The following is a 23,378-nucleotide window of genomic DNA, read 5'->3' as shown; positions in this document are numbered from 1 at the left end:
GTAGAGTAGCTGCCTCCAGCTCCACCGAGACCTATGTATTTAGTGTTCTTGTGTTTTTGTTTTTTTTTGTTTTTTTTTTACTTTGTATGTGCGCCTCGAGCAATAAAACTGTTTGAGTTCAGCTCAGTTCTCATACGTCCTGCATTTGGGTCCAACCCTGCCTGCCACACAGTGACATTTATCATAACCCTTAAATGGTCAGTCAGCTATATATATATATATATATATATATATATATATATATATATATATAAAATCCCAGCTTGCCCTCTGCCCTCTGCCCTCGGGTTCTCTAAGAGAGGCCTGGGAGCTTGAGGGTCCTGCCCAGTATCTTAGCTGTTTCCAGGACTGCGCTCTTCTGGACAGAGATCTTGGATGTCACTTCTGGAATCTGCTGGAGACACTCCCTCAGTTTGGGGGTCACTGCCCCGACTGTTCTGATTACCATATGGACCATTGTTGCCTTCACCTTCCACATCGCCTCTAGCTTTTCGCTGAGCCCTTGGTATTTATTGAGCTTCTCGTGTTCTTTCTTCTTGATGCTGCCATCACTTGGTATTATAATATCAGTATGGCTTTCTAACTCTGTTTGTCCACCACTATTGTGTCCAGTAGGATAGCCATCACAAGCTTGCCTGTCTGTATCTGGAAGTCCCACAGGCTCTTAGCTCGGTCATTCTCAACTACTCTTGGGGGCGTATCCCATTTTGACCTGGCACAGATGTTCCTATATACTCTGTCAGCCACTTGGTTATGGCATTCTGCCTGCATGCCCTGCCTGCTAGCATCTTGCATCTTGTGCTGAATTGTCTCAGGGACATCTCTGCACAGCCTGCACCTGGGGTCTTGCCTGTGTGGTAGACCCCAGCCTCTGTCGGTCTTGTGCTCAGAGCTTGTTCCTGTGCTGCCATGATTAGTCCCTTTGCGCTGTCTGTCAGTGCAGCTTTGTCCAGCCATTGGTAGGATTTTTCTATATCAGCCACTTCTTCTATCTGCCGGTGTTACATGCCATGCAGAGGGCTGTCCTTCCATGATAGTTCCTGTTCTTCGTCCTCTTCTTTCTTGGGTTTCTGCTGTCTGAGGTACTTACTAAGAACCCGATCCTTTGTGGCCATGTACTCATGGATCCTTGTTGTTTCATCTAGGATAGTGGTTCTGACACTCACTAGTCAACACTATGCATGGTAAGGAGCTTTCTCATCTTGAGATCAGTGGTTTCCATTTCCTCCTTTGACCAGCTTATTATCCCAGCAGGGTATCTGACAACTGGCAGTTCATAGGTGTTGATTGCCCGGATCTTGTTCTTCCCATTCAGCTGAGTCTTTAGGCTCCCCCTTGCTGTAGGATTGTGTTGTACCTCGTCGATCTGTAGTTGCAAAAGTAGTTGCTTCCTTTGTATGTTGGAACACTGAGCTACAAATTGTTTCAATGTCAGTTTGGATGTCGAAGAATCCATAGGTCCTCTTCATGTAATCCCTTTCACTGGAATTGCATGTGTAGTAGCATTCCAACAGTTCCTGGTTCTCATCTCGTGACCATATATATATATATATATATATATATATATATATATATATATATATATATCCATTTTCTTCCTCTGGGGCCCGGTCATGGGGACAGTAGCCCAAGCAGAGAAGCCCAGGCCTTCCTCTTGCCAGCCACCTCCGGGGGGGGGGGCAAGTTGTTCCCCAGGGCGGCTCTACTTTGAGCCCCTTGTGAATGGGAGAGGCCAGCCACCCTTCGGAGGAAGCTCATTTTTGCCGCTGCTGAGTAATCAGATGGCGGCGCTCGTGTCAGCAGCAGCTGCATGGGCTCACGACAATAACAGCGATAAATGGATCAGCAGAGAAAAGAGGATGTATGATTGGCACAGCCTTCTGCAAATAAATACTGAACGCAAAATGGATTTTATAAACTTGAACACCACGGATTTATTGGAAGCCCTTGGTCTACTGCGCAAACGGGGTGAGGCCTGTCTTGTGCCAGCAGCTGTCACCAGTGGTGCACGCTTCCAGAGGAGACGGAGGCGGCGGTGTATGCAGAAGCAGAAGCAGGGTGCTCACGGTGGGGCTAATGCTAGGGCTAAAGCTAACCCTTGCATAACTCCACTGCCTTCAATTCTGCTGTCAAATACTCGCTCACTAGAGAACAAACTGGATTATGTCAGGCTGGACATTACATCAGAAAGAGAGGTGAGAGACTGCTGCGCTTTAGTCTTTACTGAGACATGGCTGAATGGCCCAGTTTCAGAAGATGCTATTAACATTGCAGGACTAACAACCCACCGTGCTGATCGGAGCTGCGCTCTCAGTGGTAAGGCACGAGGTGGGGGTTTATGCATCTACAGCAATAATACATGGTGCAAGGACACAAAAACGACCTTCTCACATTGTTCACCAGATATTGAGGTTCGGTCAGTTAAATGCCGCCCCTTCTACCTCCCATGGGAATTTTCATCATTGGTGTTTACGTTCCTCCTGATGCAGATACAAAAATAGCCTTGGATACCCTCTATCACTACATCAAAGACCTGCAAAACACCTATCCTGAGGAGTTTTCATTGTTGCTGGGGATTTCAACCAGGCAAACATGAACAAGGTTCTCCTCCATTTTTACCAACATGTGGACTTTGCGACCAGGGGTAACAACATACTGGATCATGCATAAACGAACATTAAAGCAGCATTCAGTGCAGCCCCTCGCCCTTACCTACGCTTGTCAGACCATATTTCTGTTATGTTAACACCAGCATACAGACCTATGCTTACCAAAACAAGGCCCTCCTCAAAACTGGTGAGGGTATGGCCTGCAGTGATACAGACACTGCACTGGTCTGTTCTGTTCACTTGTGAATAAGACCCCAAGATACTCGAACTCCTCTCTCCCATGTGCACTTGAATATCCTCAAGAGGATAAAGAGCTGGTCCAGTGTTCCAGATCAGGATGAAAACTGCATTGTTCCTTTTGAATCTGAGGTTCAACTAGTGGACAGGTCCTCCTTTCCAGCAGCCTGGCATAGACCTTACCGGGGAGGCTGAGGAGTGCACACCCTCAGGTGATGTTAGTGACCCTGTTTACACAGCGGCCTTGAAGATGTCACTGACTCCAAGTAACTGGATCCCATTGATTTTCTGGGCCTTATTAGTGACCATGTGTAGTGCCTTCTGAGCTACATCCAACATACAATGCAGTGATGCAGTCTGTATGCTTTCCACTGTGCACCAGTAGAAGTTAGTGAGGAGGTTCTGAGGTAGCCCAATCTTCCTCAGCTTCTTCAGGAAGTATAGGCATTGTTGAGCCTTGTCAGTGACAGCAGAGATGTGAGTAGTCCAGGACAGGTTCTCTGAGAGCTATACACAGAGGAATTTGAAGCTGGAGACCCTCTCCACAGCCTTAGGGTTAGGGTCTGTTTTCTTGGACCTTTTGAAGTCCACTACCACATAATTTCTTTGTTTTATTGCTGTTATGAGAACACCAAGTGTCTCTACTTTGGTTGTGTGGGCTCCTTCATCATTGTTGGATAGTTAGTTCCATGACTGCTGTGTCGTCTGTGAACTTCATGATGGAGTTTGTCACATAGACAGGTCATGGATGGCAGTATGAAGAGCACAAACAGGAGAGGGCTCAGCACACATCCTCGAGGAACACCAGTGTTCAGGATGATGCTTGAAGATGTGTGCTTTCCTAGCCTGACACTCTGGGGGTGATAAGGCAGGAAATCGAGTTAAAGATAGTCGAGTTGAGGCCTGGGCTACGCAGTCTGGTTGGTATAACCGTGGTAATGGCTGAACTGAAGCCCATAAAGAGCAAACTGACATAAGTGTTTGGCTTCTCCAAGAGTGATTTGAAGGGTGATACTGATGGCATCCTCTGTTGACCTGTTTCTGCAATATGCAAACTGATGCTGATCTAGTGTGGTGGGATGCAAGTTTAATGTAGGCCAAAATCATTCTTTCAAAGCATTTTGCTATGACTGGAGTGAGTACAACTGGCCTGTTGTCATTTAGGCTCCTCACATTTTTCTACTTAGTGTTGTTCTTGTGTTCCACCACAGCTCCTGGTGATCTGGTTCCAATCCAGTTGTGTGTCTAATGCTGTTGTCAAAACAGGTAAAAAACAATTCAAGTCCTCAGCCAGCTGGGGATTGTAATTTGGTGTTGCAGTGTTATATGATTTATAGTCTGTAATAGTCTGTATGCCCAGCCACATACACCGTCTATTCTCAGCCTACACTTGTTTTTGGCAGCCTTAATGCCACACTTGAGACTGTTTCTTGCAGGCTGTAGGTAGCATCTCTTATCCTCAGTAGGTTCTTTACCTTGTTATTGAACCAGGGTTTCTGGTTAGGAAACGCTTGTGACAGACTTGATCGTATTCATAACATTTTAAAATTCAGGAAACCCTGCCAAACTCAAATCAGTCAGCACATTAATTACCAAAGTACTGTGGTTATGGTAATTACTAAGACATTCTATTCTTCTAAATGTGAACAAACATATGAAGCATCTCCAGCATTTTTCAGTCAAAGCAGTTCTGATTCTGGACAACTGAAGATCTTTAGAGCCTCCATCAGCTTCTGGAGGTCTTGGCTCCTCTTTCCTTTTCTTGGCCTCACAGCTAAACAAAGTTGGGATACCTGAAAATTCTACTGTACTGTATTAAGTAGAATTTTCAGTTATCTGTGCTTTACACGAGTTTTTATTTTTCTGACTACTTTTTACTTTTACTCCCTACATTTTTAGACAAATATCTGTACTCTCTACTCCTTACATTTTCAAAACACACTCGTTACTTTAGCTTTAAGAGGGAAGTTTTTACTTCACATAACTTTGCTATCAAAGATCAAACTGATTTGAGCCTAAATGGAAGAACAATAACACACAAAAACCAATATCATTGTAGCTCTCTCCACGACAACACAGACACAGATCGTTTCCTTGAAACAGGTGTTTATTGCTTGAGCCTCTCCCTCTCTCTCTCTCCGCTCACTTAGTCAGGCCGTGAAAACTCCTTGGCTGCTTGTCATGAAAAGAGATTTAAACCTTGAGTCACTTATCGGCTTTGGCTTCATACAATAGCTTGAATCTTAAATACAACACAGCAGAGTCATATCAAAAACATCTGCCCTTCTGCAGTCCGTGAAAGGTAAAAGTTTCTCTCTGTAACCTCAGTAACCGTTACTCCTCGCGAGACACATTATGTTGCATCTTAAAGTTCCTTAACAACACAAACAAACTGCAACAAGAACTTACTATCCATTATGACACATTTGAACAATTTAAACTTAAATTATATACTTATGAAATCATGTAAAATCATAAAGCAGTCAACATCATGAACTTCACATAAAACATTACTCAACACTACACTCTCACCAATCGTTCATTGATTTTAAATGAGAGATTTCTTCAAAGAAAACTATGAAAGATATAAAATGTGTGAAACACTTTTAAGAATGAACAGTGTAGCCTTAAACAGTTTAACTGGCCTCCAATAAGGTAGCTATCTTGTGAACAGGCCTCTCAAGGTGAACTAATCTATTGAATGGTTTTCCCTTATCAAGTGTAGTTTCATTGACCAGAAATTTCACCTTTCGCACCTTGTCATCTGTACTAGGTGTAACTTCCACAACCCTGGCAAGCTTCCACTTGTTTCTTGGTGCACTATCGTCTTGTAGAATCACAATGTCATCTACCTTAGAGTTTCGTAATCTTCTTTGCCATTTCTGTCGGTGTTGGAGGTTTAGCAGGTATTCCCGCTTCCATCGTTGCCAGAATTCATTGGCTAGAAACTGCACTTGTTTCCACCTTTTGCGCAGGTAGAGGTCTTTGACAAACTGCCCAGGAGGTGGCAGAATAATGGATGATTTCATTTTTAGAATATGGTTCGGAGTAAGAGGTTCTGGGCCAGTAGACAAAACAAAACAAAACCCCAACCAGGGCGGGAGGCGGGGGACCAGGACGGAGGGCTTGAGACGAAACAAGAGAACACCATAGTCCAAAAAACAAACCAAGAAAGGGAACATAAGGCAGCAGCACAAGGCTGGAAAAAGAGTCCAAAAACAAAACATGAGTGACAAAGCACAGGGGAAACCACAAAGGTGGCAACACAGTTCAGGGGGCTGACCGCGCTTCCAGCGGCGGCAACGAGGACGTGGAGACGAGACCTGAGGCCGACTGCACTCCCAGCGGCGGCGGCGACGAGGACATGGCATGGCCAAAGGCCGGCCGCGCTCCCGGCGGCAGCGGTGAAGACGAGGACATGGTGTGGCTTGAGGCCGACCGTGCTCCCGGCGGCGAAGACGAGGACATGGCGTGGCTTGAGGCTGACCGCGCTCCCAGTGGTGGCGGCGAGGAGGATGCAGCGTGGCGAGAGGGGCTGCTGCACTAGCTAAGGGGGCTATTATTAGAGGAACTGAAGGGACTGAAGGCACTAAAGGGGCTGAAGGGACCTGAGCAGGGGGTGCTTGAGGGATTAAGGGGACCTGAGCAGGGGGAGCCTGAGGGATTAAGGGAGCCTGAGCTGAGGAGGGAGCCAAGGGGACCTGAGGGACCGAGGGGACCTGAGCTGAGGAGGGAGCCAAGGGGACCTGAGGGACCGAGGGGAGCTACAGGGCGGACTGAGGGAGCAGATGAAGGGCCTGGTAATACAGAGGGGACTGAGGCTAAGGAAGGGACCCGAGGGACCGAGACTAAGGGGACAGAGGGGACCAAAGGAGCTGAAGCTAAAAAGACTTACACAGAGGGGAGCAAAACTGAGGGGTCAGATGGGGGGACCAAAGGAGATGAAGCTAAAAAGACTTACACAGAGGGGAGCAAAACTGAGGGGTCAGCTGGGGGGACCATAGCTAAAGCTGAGGGAGCTGAGAGAACCGAAGGGATCAAAGGAGGGACCAAAACTAATGTGGAGGGGCCTGAGGGGACCGAAGCTGAAGGGAGCTGAGAGGCAGAGGGAGCAGGAGCTGGAGCTAAAACTGACTGAGAGCGAGGGAGAGCTACAGGAGCTGACTGAGAGCGAGGGAGAGCTACAGGAGCTGACTGAGGGCGAGGGAGAGCTACAGGAGCTGACTGAGGGCGAGCTGCTAAGGCTGGCGTGGGCACAAGGGAACATGGTCGTGGCTTGGGGGCTGCTACGGCAGGTGGTGTGGGCGTCATGGAGCATGGTCGTGGCTTGGGGGTTGCTGCAGCTAGCAGCTGTGACGGCTGAAGGGGAGGCTCTGAAGATGGTGGCTGTGAGTGCTGACGTGGGGCTGCTGCAGGCGGCTGACGTGGGGCTGCTGCAGGCGGCTGCGAGGACGTGGGCGGCGAAGTCCCCTCCGGCGGCGGTGAAGACGTGATCCGCTCCGGCGGCGGTGAAGGCGTGATCCGCTCCGGCGGCGGTGACGGTGTGGAGCAGGTAAGTTGATGGGTAACAGGAAGAAAGAGAGGTGATGTGGCAACAACTTGAAGCAGGGAGGATAAATCCACCTTAACTGGGTGGCCAATGTGAAACAGTTCATACTGCAGATTATCTCAGTGGGAAATGATTGAGTGAGCCAGGGAAGCTGTGGTAGGGCACTCTTGAAGCCAGGGCGTGGAGGAAATGAATCCACTGCAAAAGGTGAGTTGCAGAAGTCTCTCGCACTTGTCCTTGGTATTGAGAATCCGCAAGACATAGTCCATTAACTTATGGACTGTTTCTTCCACCTCCCGTACAAATTCACTAGAGTCCACGGGGTCCATTTCGTGGTCGCGTCCTACTGTCACGTTCTGCTGTCACAGGCAAGGCAGAGGACCCAATGCAGGACTCAGAGGCAAGAGCTTAATTTAGCTTGTACTTTAATTTAACAAAGTCTAGACGGGTGCCAGCAGTACCAATTACTAAACATAAACATAAACATAAGCATAACTATGGACATAAGACTAAGAACATGGCATGAGACGTGAAGCACACAGCAGGGCAGTGAAGACAACACTGACCATACAGAGACGAGGACGTGACAAAGAACAAAGCAAACCCAGGGGCGCAGGTGAACAGAATCTACCTAATAAACAAGGGAAGCAAAACTAGACAGGACACAGGGAGTACTAAACTATCAAACTAAAACAGGAAGTAAACAAAGACACAAATGCAGACTAAACACAAAACCATAACCAACTGAAGACCCACATGACAGAAACCAAATAAACATAATCAGAGATAACAAAACATAACCAAAAGAACACAAAGCACTGGGCCACCGGCCCAGGATCATGACAGTAGGATCGTTCAAATGCTCAACACTTAGTGGCCTGCTGTTGATTATGGCCATCGTTTCATAGAGAAATGTCCTTAAAGTTGTAGTGTCAAGTCTGCTGGCAGACTTGTCCAGCATTGCAGTCAGTATGCTTCAGATTGTTCGAATCTGACACTCCCAGACTCCACCCATATGATGGAACGTTAAACACAAACTCACAACCAAATCCCCTTTGACAGTCTTGATTCAGTTCTTTGAGCAACTCTGAAAACTCCCGTCTAGCACCAATGAAATTTGTTCCCCTTTCACATCTCAATTGGCGTACATGTCCTCTTATAGCTATGACTGATCGAAGTGCATTCATAAATGCGTCGGTTGTCAAGTCATCAAGTGTTTCTATGTGTACTGCTCTGGAACATAAGCAGGTGAACAACAATCCATATCGTTTGACCTCCTTTCTTCCTTCCTTTACCACAAAGGGGCCAAAACAATCAATGCCGCAGTAAGATTAAGATAGTGTTTATTCGTCACATGCACAGTTATACACAGTACAACGCACAGTGAAATGTATTTTGTACCTGCAACCATATATACACACACACATAAAAGAATAAAAATAAAAAAGTAATTCACACTATACACTATACTCTATATACTATACACTATACACACTTTTACGTGGAATTATAGATTATAAATTATAATATTTACATTGTGCAATAATGGTCCAGTTAGGGCTCAGAGTTGAGCAGATGGATGGCTTGTGGGTAAAAACTCTTCTTCAACCTTTCAGTCTTAGCCCTCAGGCAGTGGTAACGCCGGCCTGATGGGAGCAGGGAGAAGAGAGAGTGTCCGGGGTGGCTGGGCTGTTTTAGGATCTTCATGGGCCTCAGCCTGCACTGCTTGGTGTAAATGTCCTGCAGGTTGGGGAGGGTGGTTCTGATGGTCCGTTCAGCTGAACGAACCACCCTTTTTAGAGCCATGAAGTCCTGCTTGGTGCAGTTTCCCATCCAGGTGGTGATGCTCCCACGCATGATGCTCTCGATGGTGCAGGTGTAAAGGTTCCTGAGCACCTTGAGTGGGAGCTTGAAGTCTCTCAGCCGCCTGAGGAGGTAGAGACGCTGTCTGGCCTTCTTCACAGTGATGTTTATGTGATGAGTCCAGGACAGGTCCTGTGAGATGGTCACTCCCAGGTATTTGAAAGTGTCCACTCTTTCCACCTCAGCACCACTGATGACAAGTGGATGGTAGTCCCTCTGCTGCTTCCTCCTGAAGTCCACGATCAGTTCCTTCATTTTGCTGACGTTGAGCAGGAGGTGGTTCTCCTGGCACCAGTTCTCCAGGCGGGAGACCTCTCTCTACATACCTCTAAATACATTTCACTGTGCATTGTACTGTGTATAACTGTGCATGTGACAAATAAACACTATCTTATCCTGTAGGCTGTCTCCTCATTGTGGGAGATTAGTCCCACAACAGCAGTGTCGTCAGCAAACTTGATGATGACGTTGGACTCTGACGTGGCCTCGCAGTCATGGGTGTACAGTGAGTACAGCAGAGGGCTGAGCACACAGCCTTGGGGGGATCCAGTGTTGAGGGTGAGGGAGGATGAGGTGAGGTGACCCACTCGTACCACCTGTGGTCTGCTGGTCAGGAAGCTGTGAACCCACCTGCACAGGGATGGGCCCAGGCCCAGGTCCAGCAGCTTAGAGACCAGCCTGGAGGGAACTATGGTGTTGAATGCTGAGCTGTAATCTACAAACAGCACTCTCACATAGTTCCCCTTACCAGTGTCTATGTGTGAAAGGGTCTTGTGGAGGAGGAAGGATATGGCGTCATCTGTGGATCTGTCTGGTCGGTATGCAAACTGTAGTGGGTTGAGGGTGGTGGGCAGTGAGGAGGTGATGAATGTCTTGATGAGTCTCTCAAAACACTTCATCACCACTGAGGTGAGCGCTATGGGCCTGAAGTCATTGGGGCTGCTGGGGTGTGGTTTCTTTGGGACAGGGACTATGATGGACTTTTTAAAGCAGGTGGGAATCACACACAGTTTCAGTGAGAGGTTGAATATCAGTGTAAACACAGGTGCCAGCTGGTCAGCGCAGGTCTTAAGGACACGTCCACTAATACCGTCTGGTCCAGCCGCTTTCCTGGTGTTTACACGTCTAAACGCCCTCCTCACGTCGCGCTCCGTCACAGTGAGTGTCTCCGCCCCTCCGGCCGGGAGCGCAGCGGGCTGTCGGCTTCCCGACTCGAAGCGCGCAAAGAAGTTGTTGAGTTCATCAGCCAGAGAAGCGTCGGCACTCACCGGGGGTGTGTGTGGTGCTTTGTAGTCCGTGATGGTGCGTAGTCCCTGCCACAGTCCCCTGGAGTCAGACTGTTGTAGTTGCTGTTCCAGTCTGCGGCCGTAGCGATGTTTAGCCTCTTTCACCGCTCTGCGGACATTGTATGATGCAACCTTGTAGTCCTCCATGTTCCCAGAGGCGAGGCCGGAGTTGTAGGCAACGGTGCGGGACCTCAGGGCGTCGCGGACAGATTTATCCACCCACGGCTTCTGGTTGGGAAAAGTCCTGATGGTCCTCCTAAATGAAGTGTCATCAACAACTTTCCCAATAAATCCCACAACAGTTTCCGTAAACTCCTCGATGTCTCCGCCCGCGCTGCTGCGAAACATGTCCCAGTCGGTTGAATCCAACGCACCCTGCAGAGCGGCCTCTGTTTGATCAGACCACCGTGTCACTTCTCTCACAGCAGGGGGTTCCTGCCTGAGCCGTTGTTTGTATTTCGGCATGAGAAGGACAGAGGTGTGGTCAGACTTCCCAAAAGGCGGAAGAGGCTTTGCTTTGTAGCCCTCTTTGAATGGAGAGTAGCAGTGGTCTAGGGTCCTCTCTCCTCTGGTGGGGCAGTCGATGTGTTGAATAAACTCCGGTATCACCTTTTTCAAGTTTGCACTGTTAAAGTCCCCGGCTACGATGAGAGCCTCATCACGCTGGTTAGCCTGATAGGTGGAAATAGCCTCATGTGCCTCGGATAGTGCAGTGTTTGTGTCCGCCTGAGGTGGAATATAGACGGCGCTGAAGATGACCGAAGTGAACTCGCGGGGCAGGTAGTGGGGGCGGCATTTCAGGGTTAGGAGCTCCAGGTTAGGCGAACATGATTGTTTCAGAGGGACAACATTCCTACTGTCACACCAGTTGTTATTAATCATTAGGCACACACCTCCTCCTCTTGATTTTCCAGACTCACTCGTTCTGTCTGTGCGATGAACACTGAAGAACTCCGACGGCTGTATGGCGTGGTCCGGTATGAGGGGGGTCAGCCATGTCTCCGTGAGACAGATGATGTTGCAGCCCCTTATGTCCCTCTGAAACTGTATCCTGGCCCTGAGTTCGTCCAGCTTGTTATCCAGTGACTGGAGATTAGCCAACAGGATGCTCGGCAGTGGCGTTTGGTGCGCTCTACGCCTCAGCCTCTCTCTTACGCCGGCTCTTTTCCCTTGGGGCCTTGTCCGTGACCTGGGTGCTCTGCGCCCTCCTTTGTTTGAGCTGGCCCACTGGAAACGCAGGATCTCCTGGGGCCAAGCCGGGTCGGGAGAAAAAGGTGTCAGAATACAGCCAGAGTGCTGTATTCTGATATTAAAAAGAGTCTGTCTGTCATACGTGATATGACACAGAGCAGGCGGAATTATAAAGTCGAGAATTAAAGCTAAACCTAATATATACAAACAAAGCGTAGGAGCAGGTACGACGGCTGCTGACCTCACCGGCGCCATCTTCAGTAAGTGAAAGGGGGAGATATTTCTGTTCTCTCTTCAGGGAGATTTGCCATGTGTTGAACCTCTGTTGCTCTTCTGTATTTTCTACAATGCACACACTTGTAAATGTGCGAGGAAACTGCACTTCCACATCCTAAGATCAATATTCTGCTTGCATGTAACTCATTCATGGTCATGCCTCTTCCTTGGTGGTGTATGCGCTCATGATGGTACTTCATGAGCAGGGCCGAAACATGAGATTTCCTTGGAAGTGTTGCAGGATGTTTTACATCATGGTGTAAGGCTGACTGAGATAGCCGTCCTCCCACCCTTAGGACACTGTTATTGTCTAAGAAGGCATTCAACTGACGTAGTCTATTGTGCTTACTCAGGGTGTCTTCCTTCTGGCCATTGATCTTCATATCTTCAGCAAATGATTCTTCTTGCACCAGCAAATCTTTTGAGCCTGGCAACAGCTCTCACTATTCTTGACCAGTCAGAGAATTTGGTGAAGTGGTCAACCATTGAATTCTGTTCCTTTGCCTTGAAAGCATGAACATGTACTTTCCGAAGCTCAGGATCAGTAGCTTGTATGTCTCCCATCATTCTCTCTTCATGTGGAAGATTTTGCTGCCAAAGGAAGTCGGGTCCTTTCAGCCACTTAGACTCCTTCAGTTGAATTGCACTCAATCCTCTAGACGTGTAATCAGCTGGATTGGTTTCAGAGCTGACATTGCTCAGGTTCTGTGCTAGATGTTATTCGTTGGATGCTGTTGGCCATGAATGTGTGAAACCTCTTGGCATCATTGTTCACATAGCTGAGAACCACCCTTGAATCCGTCCAGTAATACTCTTGCAAGTTTTTGATCTTGAGCTCCCTTTTAATGATATCACCAATGCGAACTGAAGTTACAGCTGATGATAGCTCGAGTCTTGGAATAGTTGTTAGCTTGGTAGGGGCTACTCTAGCTTTGCCCAAGACAAGTGAGCAACTAATCTGTCCAGTTTCATTCACCCCTCTGAGGTATGAACATGCACCATACCCTTTGGAACTTGCATCAGAAAAGTTGTGAAGCTCGTACAGTAGAACTTCACCGAAGCTTGATGGAAAGTAGCTCCTTGGAATCTTTAGGGTTGCCAAGTAAGGCAGATCTTTGAGCCATGCCTCCCATTGTAGCAGGATGTGCTCAGGAAGAGATTCATCCCATTTACCGTTTCTCTGCACAGAGTCTTAAGGATTTGTTTACCTACTAGTATGAATGGAGCCACAAACTCCAGTGGATCATAAACTGAGGCAACAGTTGAGAGAACTCCTCTCCTTGTCAGTGGGTTTTCCTTTACCACAACCCTGAATTGGAACTCATCTGCTTCCACGCACCACTCAACTCCAAGCGCTCCCTTGATACAAAGTTCTCCTAGCGCCATGTCTAGATCCTTGATCTGGGCACATTCTTCTGGAGGTATTGCTGCAATCACACTTTTATCATTGGATACAAACTTGTGCAGCCAAAGATTTCCTGCTCTGCACAGGGCTCTTGACTCCTCCACCAGATGTATGGCTTCGGCAGGTGACTTTACACTAGTTAGGCCATCATCCACATAGAAGCTCCCTTGGATGAATTTGATGGCTTCTTCGCTGAACTCCCCATGACTCTGTGATGCCTGATGCTTGAGACCAAAGTTGCAGCAGCCAGGAGATGAAGCTGCCCCAAACAGATGTACTCTCATTCTGTACACTGAGGGTTCGGAGTCTAAATCTCCCTTGTCCCACCAGAGGAACCTGAGATAGTCTTGGTGCTCCCTTGTGACATGGAACTGGTGAAACATTTTTTCAATGTCACACATTATGGCTATTGGACCCTTTCTAAATCGACACAACACTACAAGTAATGTGTTAGTCAGGTCTGGACCAGTCAGGAGATGGTCATTTAAAGAAGTTTCTTGGAAGTGTGCTGAACAGTCGAAAACCGGGTTTGTGGGGATGGTAAACACCATGGTGTGGAATATACCATGCCGGTTGGTTATCAAGTTCGCACTGTGGCATCTTCTCAGCATCTCCTCTGCTTATGATATCATTCATGAACTTGACATAGTCCTTGTAATATTGTTCATTTTTCCTGAGTCGTCACTCCAATGACTTGAGCCTATGGACTGCACACTGTTTATTGTCTGGAAAATTAGGTTTGTCTGTCTTGAAAGGGAGTGGGAGTTCATAATGGCCATCTACCTTGTGCCTTATGCCTGCCTTCACTTTCAACAGAAAGCGAAGGTCTTCTTGAGAAATTGGGTTGTTATCTGCAGAGTGGTCTGTGAAGTCTGATCCGAGTGTTTTAATTACGTCAGGTAGGTTGATCTGTTTGACTTGAGTCCTGTGCACAAAATGTACTTCTCTCTTTAACTGAACTGATGACTGTATAGCCGGTATCACTTGCCATACTATGATTCTGTGGCTGGTTCCTATTGTGTCGTTTTCATCGCTCGCTGGATCTGAGCAACCAATAATACTCCAGCCAAGATCAGTTCGCTGTGCATATGGATGATCTTCATCACCAGACAGGATTTCCTTTGGAAGAAGGGCTTGTTGACAGTTGTAGCCAATTAGAAGGCCTACTTCGCAGTCAAGCTGTGGTGGAATCCTTTCTGCTTGGTGCTCTAGATGAGGCCATTTTAGAGCTGTTTCAGAAGTTGGAATGTGTAACCTGTTTGCTGGGATGAATTCTCGCGTGAAAATAGGTGGCAGTGGAATCCTTTTCTTTAAGTTGTATCCCCTTACTTGCAGACCTGTTAATTTCTGACAGGATATGACTGTCGACTTAGCAGACATTGTGGACAGCTGCAAACTGGCATTTTCTTTGTTTGTGTTGAGGTCTTGGGCCACTTCATCTAGTATGAAGGTAGTATCACTTTGTGTGTCTAGCAGTGCATAGACGAGGACTTCTTGATCAGGCTGCTTGGTAGATGACACCCAGACTGGTAAGATGGAAGCTGTTTGTGTGCTTGGGCCCTCTTGTATGACTCTGTTTGCAGTTGCTGTTGCAGCACTTTCTGTGGCATTTACCCTGTCATTTGAAATGTCACTTCCATTTACGTGTGTTGACCTTTGGGATTCTTTAAATTTGTCATCATGCAAGCAAGTTGGATGTCTCCTTTGACAAGTTTCGCATGTACTCCTGCTATCACACCTTCTTGAGTGATGACAAGTTTTCAAACATCCAAAGCAAAGCTTTTCTGTTTGCACAAACTTGAGCCGGTCCTGGATTGTCTTTTCAGCAAACCTGCGACACTTGTCAAGGACGTGTCCTGTCCTTTTGCAAAAGACGCATGATGGAATGCTGCTCAGTGTCACATTTGTGCTCAGTGTCTTTACTTGGATCATTTGATTTCGTGGATACTTTGGTTTCTCGCTTTCCACACTCTTGAGTGCTTGTATTGAGGATATGGGGTCACAAGTGAGATCTGCTTCCTTGGATAGGAAGTCAACAAGCTCTTTAAATGGTGAGTACACTGCACTTACTTGCCTGACTTCCATAACCTTACGGTTCTATCTGGAAACCAACCAATCTGGCAGTTTCAGCAGAATCCTTTGACTCTCAATGCTGTCATTAAGGACGTCCAGTGTTTTAATATGGGACATTGCAGCCTCACAGCTCTTGAGGAAGTCTGCAAATTCTCTTAGCTCACATGCATCCTTGGAGCTTATCTTTGGCCATGTATTCAGCTTGTCTCTGAGGGACTTCCCAATTATGAATGGGTCTCCGAAACATTTATCCAGCAGCTTCCAAGCTGAATCATATGCTGCTTCTGTGCCTAAAAAGAAAAATCCTTCAACGGCCTTTTTTGCTGCGCCCCCCAGGTACTTTCTTAGATAATAAAGTTTTTCATTCCTTGGGATGTTTTTCCGTTCTATTAACGTTTCAAAGGATAGTTGCCATTCCTTGAATCTCAAGGGGTCTCCAGTAAATAATGCTGGCTCTGGTGTTGGATTAGCACTTATAGCTTCTGCTAACACATTAACCAGATCCATGTTCTTCTACTCCTGAGGCCCAAACACTGTGGCTGGAGCAGGTTGAGGCAGCAACTGAGAGCGAGGGGCCTGGCATGCTGCTGCTAGAGATTGAGGAGTGCATGAGGGATTTGGTGCATTGACGGCTTGGGCTGTGAATGGTGGAGCATGAGGTATGAATGGAGGACTTGAGGCATGGAGCACACATGTTGTGACTGGAGGGACTATGGGGTTAAGAACATTAAGCTCTCCTGCCATTTCAATATTACACGACAAGTGAGCTGTTTCAATGTTTCCTTCAACTTCATCATAAACCTTTACTCGAGCTCTAGCAGCATTCAGTCTTTTTACTTCTTCTAAGCGTGCAAGCTTTCTACGTTTATCTTGGATTGCTCGTAGTCTGGCTAGGTTCTCTGACTCAAATTGTGTCAGCCACTGTTTATTTTCAGCCTCTAGAATTTGAAGTTCTATTTCTTCTCTTTCTTGTTCCTCCAATACTGCTAAGACCTCCTGAGATGCAGCAGCTTCAGCCACAGCTTCTATTCTTTTAAGTGAGCACATGCTAGAATGAGTAGAACCACATTTTGATTGATGAGACAGTGGTCTAGATAAGGAACCTGTCGAATCTAAGATTGATCCAACATCAGGCCAAGTTTCATTTTCATTTGCTTTATGGCCTTTAAGCTGACTCCCTGCTCTTTGAATTATAAATTCTGAGAGTGATATGCACGTGTCAACTCTGTGTCGTAAGTCTGGTTCAGGGGTTTGGGCTTGCCGTAACCCTTCATAAATGGCCTTTACACTGGAACAAGTGTGCTTCATGTCCTCAATAAGCTCATTCAGTTCATCGTCAGGGGCATCATCGGTTAATAATTCTTTGCCTATTCTTGCTTGACACCTCCACTTCTCATAGATGATTTTATATCTACACTGTAAGCCCTTCAATCTCTCTCCTTGAAGCTCTCGTCCCTTTTCTGTGAGGGTTCGCGTTCTTTCACTTCTTCGCAGTTTTTCCACATCTGCTGCAGATTCTGTGCTTGTTGCTTCAGTTTGGATAGGCATTTTGACATTTTTATGGCAGGTCTCAGTGCTTGTGTCAGACATGTTGGGATAATGACTGACTGTGTAGCTATTAAATGTATATTGGAGTTCCTTTGGCTATGTGTGAATGAAAGCTACAACAGACTTAAGCTGGAAAGGCTTGTGAATATGTAGACACTGTAGACATCATTATTACACCAAATAAATTTGAAATCACTTAAATTTCACTGAATTTAACATTAACTTCAGTCTTCGAAACAAAGTAAGAACAATGAAAATTATTTTGACACAAATATAAGAATAAATGTTAAATCACTGCAGGAAAATCTTCAGAAATGCAATAAATCACCTTTCCTTACTTAAAGGGTTTAATGTCAGTGTAGTAACTCCTTTAACAACTCACTGAAGGTGCCCTTTAAATGTGTAACAATTATGTATGCAAACGTATTACACTTATCGCCCTACTGAGAACAGTATACAAGGTTAACAGATATGAGTCCTTAGTTGTAGTTTCCAAGCTGAACCACTTGGTAACCTCAATTCAATTTTATTTATATAGCACCAAATCACAACAAACAGTTGCCTCAAGGCGCTTTGTATTGCGGGTAAAGACCCTAAAATAATACAGAGAAAACCCAACAGTCAGAAACGACCCCCTATGAGCAGCACTTGTGACAGTGGGAAGGAAAAACTCCCTCTTAACAGGAAGAAACCTCCAGCAGAACCAGGCTCAGGGAGGGGCAGTCATCTGCCATGACCCGTTGGGCTGAGGGGAGAGAAAAAAAGACATGCTGTGGAAGAGAACCAGAAATTAATAACAATTAATGATTAAATGCAGAGTGGAGTATAAACAAAGTAAATAAAGTGAATGAAAAGAAACAGTGCATCATGGGAACCCCCCAGCAGCCTAGGCCTATAGCAGCATAATTAAGGGAGGGTTCAGGGTCACCTGATCCAGCCCTAACTATAAGCTTGATCAAAAAGGAAAGTTTTAAGCCTAATCTTAAAAATAGAGAGGGTGTCTGTCTCCTGAATCCAAGCTGGGAGCTGGTTCCACAGAAGAGGGGCCTGAAAGCTGAAGGCTCTGCCTCCCATTCTACTCTTAAGTATCCTAGGAACCACAAGTAAGCCAGCAGTCTGAGAACGAAGTGCTCTGTTGGGGTGATATGGGACTATAAGGTCTTTGAGATAAGATGGTGCCTGATTATTCAAGACCTTGTATGTGAGGAGAAGGATTTTAAATTCTATTCTAGATTTAACAGGGAGCCAATGAAGAGAAGCCAATATGGGAGAAATCTGCTCTCTCTTTCTAGTCCCTGTCAGTACTCTAGCTGCAGCATTTTGGATCAGCTGAAGACTTTTCAGGGAGCTTTTAGGACAGCCTGATAATAATGAATTACAATAGTCCAGCCTAGAAGTAATAAATGTATCAATTAGTTTTTCAGCATCACTCTGAGAAAGTATGTTTCTGATTTTAGAAATATTGCGCAAATGTAACAAAGCAGTCCTACATATTTGTTTAATATGTGCATTGAAGGACATATCCTGGTCAAAAATGACTCCAAGATTTCTCACAGTGTTACTGGAGGCCAAAGTAATGCCATCCAGAGTAAGTATCTGGTTTGACACCATGTTTCTAAGATTTGTGGGGCCGAGTACAAGAACTTCAGTTTGATCAGAATTTAGAAGCAGGAAATTAGAGGTCATCCAGGCCTTAATGTCTTTAAGACATTCCTGCAGTTTAACTAATTGATGTGTGTCATCTGGCTTCATTGATAGGTAAAGCTGAGTATCATCTGCATAACAATGAAAACTGATGCAATGCTTTCTAATAATACTGCCTAAGGGAAGCATGTATAATGTAATTAAAATTGGTCCTAGCACAGAACCCTGTGGAACTCCATAATTAACCTTAGTATGTGAAGAAGACTCCCCATTTACATGAACAAATTGGAGTCTATTAGATAAATATGATTCAAACCACTGCAGTGCAGTACCTTTAATACCTATAGTATGCTCTAATCTCTGTAATAAAATGTTATGGTTAACAGTATCAAAGCTGCACTGAGGTCCAACAGGACAAGCACAGAGATGAGTCCACTGTCAGAGGCTGTGAGAAGATCATTGGTAAACTTCACTAATGCTGTTTCTGTACTGTGATGAATTCTGAAACCTGACTGAAACTCTTCAAATAAACCGTTCCTCTGCAGATGATCAGTTAGCTGTTTTACAACTACTCTTTCAAGAGTCTTTGAGAGACACGGAAGGTTGGAGATTGGCCTATAATTAGCTAAGACAGCTGGGGCAGTGATGGCTTTTTAAGTAGAGGTTTAATTACAGCCACCTTGAAGGCCTGTGGTACACAGCCAACTAATAAAGAGTGATTGATCATTTTTAAGATTGAAGCATCAATAATTGGAAAGACTTCTTTGAACAGTCTAGTAGGAATGGGATCTAACAAACATGTTGCTGGTTTGGAGGAAGTAACTATTGAAGTTAACTCTGAAAGATCAACTGGAGCAAAAGAGTCTAAACAAATACCAGCAGTGCTGAAAGCAGCCGGACATGAAGATCAATCTTTGAGATGGTTATGAATAATTTTTTCTCTAATGTCTAAAATTTTATTTGTAAAGAAATCCATGAAGTCACTACTAGTTAAAGTGAAAGGAATACTTGGCTCTACAGAGCTCTGACTCTTTGTCAGCCTGGCTACAGTGCTGAAAAGAAACCTGGGGTTGTTCTTATTTTCTTCAATTAATGATGAATAGTAAGATGTCCTAGCTTTACGGAAGGCTTTTTTATAGAGCAACAAACTCTTTTTCCAGGCTAAATGAGCATCTTCTAATTTAGTGAGATGCCATTCCCTCTCCAGCTTTCGGGTTATCTGCTTTAAGCTGTGCGTTTGTGAATTATACCACGGAGTCAGGCACTTCTGATTTGAAGCTTTCCTTTTCAGAGGAGCCACAGTATCCAAAGTGGTAAACAGTGAGGATGTAAAACTATTGACGAGATAATCGACCTCACTGGGAGCAGAGTTTAGGTAGCTGCTCTGCACTGTGTTGGCACATGGCACTGAACCTCAGTAACCGTTACTCCTCTCGAGACATGTTACGTTGCATCTTAAAGTTCCTTAACAACACTAACAAACTGCAACAAGAACTTACTATGCATTATGACACATTTGAACAATTTAAACTTATGAAGTCATGTAAAATCATAAAGCAGTCAACATCATGAACTTCACATAAAACATTACTCAAGAGCATTTTCAATCGTACTGGCATATCCTCCATCACCGAGATGAAAGAAGCAAACTATATAAATTATGCATCATTTATAACATTGTACTCAGGGGTTACAGTGGGTATCTAGCTAGTGCTACAGCAGAGGAGCAACCATAAATGCAGTAATGTGTTGCAGGTAATTTCAAATGCAGCGTTTCTTTCAGCTCAACAAATATCAGCAAATACACAAACTGTTTTTGAGCAGTTTGTCACACACTATGTCTGTGTGTCTGCAAGATCCAAAGAGAAGTTCACTCAGAGATGGAGAAAGGACAGGATAGAGGTTAGATTTAACCGTAAAGACTGCTCAGGGACATCTAATAATCTGGACCTTTAAAGCTTACATCTAATTACATTGTGGAACATTCTGTAAAACAAACTGTGGTACACTAACTTTGTGTTATTCAAAGATTGCATGAAAATCCTGCAGTTTAGTGCAGGATAAACAGGTCATTTTGCTGTACAGTGGTGAGTTTACAGTAAAGCTCTATGTTGGATTGGTGCACATTACTGTGGTGTTCATGGCTGTGGTGTTCATGGCTGTGGAGTTACAGGTTACATCAGTGCACCAGCAGAGCAGCAGCACAGGCCATCTGATTTCAGCCTGCGCACAAAGAAACTGTACTGGCACTCACAATAGATATAACTGTAATTCTTTTACCACGTAGAGCCACTACAGTTTAGAAACACTGGGTGAGTGTTTCTAAACTTTTGACTGGTACAGTAGGTAACAGAAAATGGAGCTATTTTTTTTAAATGCCCTTTCACTTCTTGTGTCCTACACAACAGATTAAAAATAAGCACATTCATTATTATTAGAATTTAGAGTGAATAACATTTGTACCTCTCCACCCCTGGGGTGGCTGTCACTCAGGAGGTAGAGCAGGGCACCTACTGATCGGAAGGTTGGCGGTTCAATTCCTCCCTGCTCCGGACTGCGTGCCAAAGTATCCTTGGGCAAGATATTGGACCCCAAGTTGCTCTCCGACACAAGCGTTGGAGCATGAATGTGTGTGAATGTTAGACAATAAAAGCACTTATCTTAGTTACTCGTGGAAGTGCTTGTATGAATGGGTAAATGTAAAACATGTTGTATAAGCACTTTGAGTGCTCAGACAGAGTAGAAAAGTGCTATATAAGAACTAGTCCATCTCCAAGCTGATTACCAAGTAAAGTCCAACACAAACTCCTTGATGTGGCTTTACAGAGGATTTAGATAGAGATAGAGTTGCTAACATTAGCAACCAAGTGAAGCCAGCTGCTGCATTAAGCAGCCAGATATTAAAGTACCCGTAGATACAATTTACTCAATCCTCTATAGATCAGAGCTTAATGTACATGTATCTACAGTTCAATAATAGAAAAACATTCTATCTCATTCGTATTCATACACATTATATATATACTCCTTATATTTTTTCTTGAATTGTGCAATATTTGTACTTTGCCTAATTTCATCATCTAAACCATTCCACAAACACACTCCACAAACTGATAAACACATACTTTTAAGAGTGCTGCGAACACATGGTTGTACTAAGTTACATTTCCCTCTCAGATCATACCTTCCCTCTCTATTCTTAAAGAAATTCTCAATATTCTTTGGAAGAACACTGTTTTTTGCTTTAAACATCATCTTCTGAGCATCATCTGATGTTCTTGTGCAGATCTGAGGCGTTCCAGCGTGGCGGCCGACCAGGAGCCCAGAAGGTGATGATTGTGATTACAGACGGTGAATCTCATGACAGTCCTCACCTGGTGCAGGCTGTCACAGACAGTGAGAGAGACAACATCACCATGTACGCCATCGCTGTAAGTCTGTCTCACTTCAGCTTTTGCTCCAGATACACTCCCTACCAATCTATTGCTGTTCATTGTCTTTGGACTTTCAAACTTCTGACTACCATCCTGTCTCCTGTGCTTCTCCTCCAGGTTCTGGGTTATTACAACCGTCGGGGAATCAACCCTGAAGCCTTTTTGAAGGAAATCAAGTTCATTGCTAGTGACCCTGATGAGAAGCACTTCTTCAACGTGACAGATGAGTCTGCATTGAAGGACATTGTGGATGCACTGGGAGAAAGGATTTTCTCTCTGGAAGGTCGGCTAACATTTATGCTGTTAAAACATATATCATTAATTACAAATTATTATCTAATATTTATTAAAATGTAACAGGAAGACTTGAGTGTCCATAAAGCTCAGTTTGTGTTGTTTGTCTGGTTTGCAGGAACCAGCAGTCAGGGTCGAGGGTTCAGTCTGCAGATGGCTCAGGCCGGCTTCTCCTCACATTTAGTCAAAGTGAGTGGCTTGCAATAACAGCTGTTCTCTTATACAGCAGTAGTTATGTGTGATAAACCAAGTGCAATCAAAAAGTTCTGCACCTCTGTCTATAAAAGAAAAAAACATTTTCCATTTCAAAGGATATTCTCATTGCAAATATATATACTCATGACTTTGAAAGTGATGCATTTGTGCTAAAAGAAAGTTTTGTGCCTAAGCTACATTTGTCTTTGAGGAAATTATTTTAGTATTTTAACCTAAACCGTGATCTGTTTATAAGCTTAACATTAGTTTTGTTCCCTAAGCTGGACCAAAAAGGGACTGAAATTCAAGAGAAAACTACCCTATGTGTAAAAGTCATCAGTTCCATATTGATTCAAAATGTAAGCGAGTGTAAGTGGCACCGTGACTTACAGTAGCATCACCCCGCCATCCTCCCAATGAGAACTTTATTTTAAACTGGAAAGAATGCTTTATTCTGTTGCAGAACATGAATTTAAATGTTGCCACTATAATGAGTGAATTTCACCCCAGACTCAGATCTCTGACTCTTATATGGAGGATCATGGCTGCCGTGACTCAGAGAACAAACAGCAGTTTTTACTGACACATCTCCTGAAGAGGTGTCAGGTTAGCACTGTGATGAAGAGCATGCTTACTGATTTTTTTTTAAACATTAACAGAACTTAATTCATACCTCAGGATCTCCCCTAAAGTTCTGAGTTGTCAGGGGCAACCATTCACATGAAAAGAACAAAACTGTGATGTGAACCATTCAATCAATCAAACCTTATTTAT

The 23,378-nt window shown here is 44.9% G+C and overlaps 1 protein-coding gene across 2 annotated transcripts in view; it reads left to right on the top strand.

The window, feature by feature from the left end:
• LOC115782331 (integrin alpha-11-like) overlaps positions 1-23,378 on the top strand; it is a 90,204-nt gene that overhangs the window by 20,811 nt on the left and 46,015 nt on the right. For both annotated transcript variants that reach the window (XM_030732453.1, XM_030732452.1), the window contains exons 8-10: positions 21,968-22,112; positions 22,233-22,398; positions 22,528-22,598. In XM_030732453.1, coding sequence (XP_030588313.1) covers positions 21,968-22,112; positions 22,233-22,398; positions 22,528-22,598 — 382 coding nt within the window. The remainder of the gene's footprint in view (positions 1-21,967; positions 22,113-22,232; positions 22,399-22,527; positions 22,599-23,378) is intronic.

The sequence above is a fragment of the Archocentrus centrarchus genome, chromosome 6 (genome assembly GCF_007364275.1).
Source record: "Archocentrus centrarchus isolate MPI-CPG fArcCen1 chromosome 6, fArcCen1, whole genome shotgun sequence".
Lineage (NCBI taxonomy): Eukaryota > Metazoa > Chordata > Actinopteri > Cichliformes > Cichlidae > Archocentrus > Archocentrus centrarchus.
The sequence above is the reverse complement of the archived record's forward strand: the minus strand, read 5'-3'. Positions and strand labels throughout refer to the sequence as shown.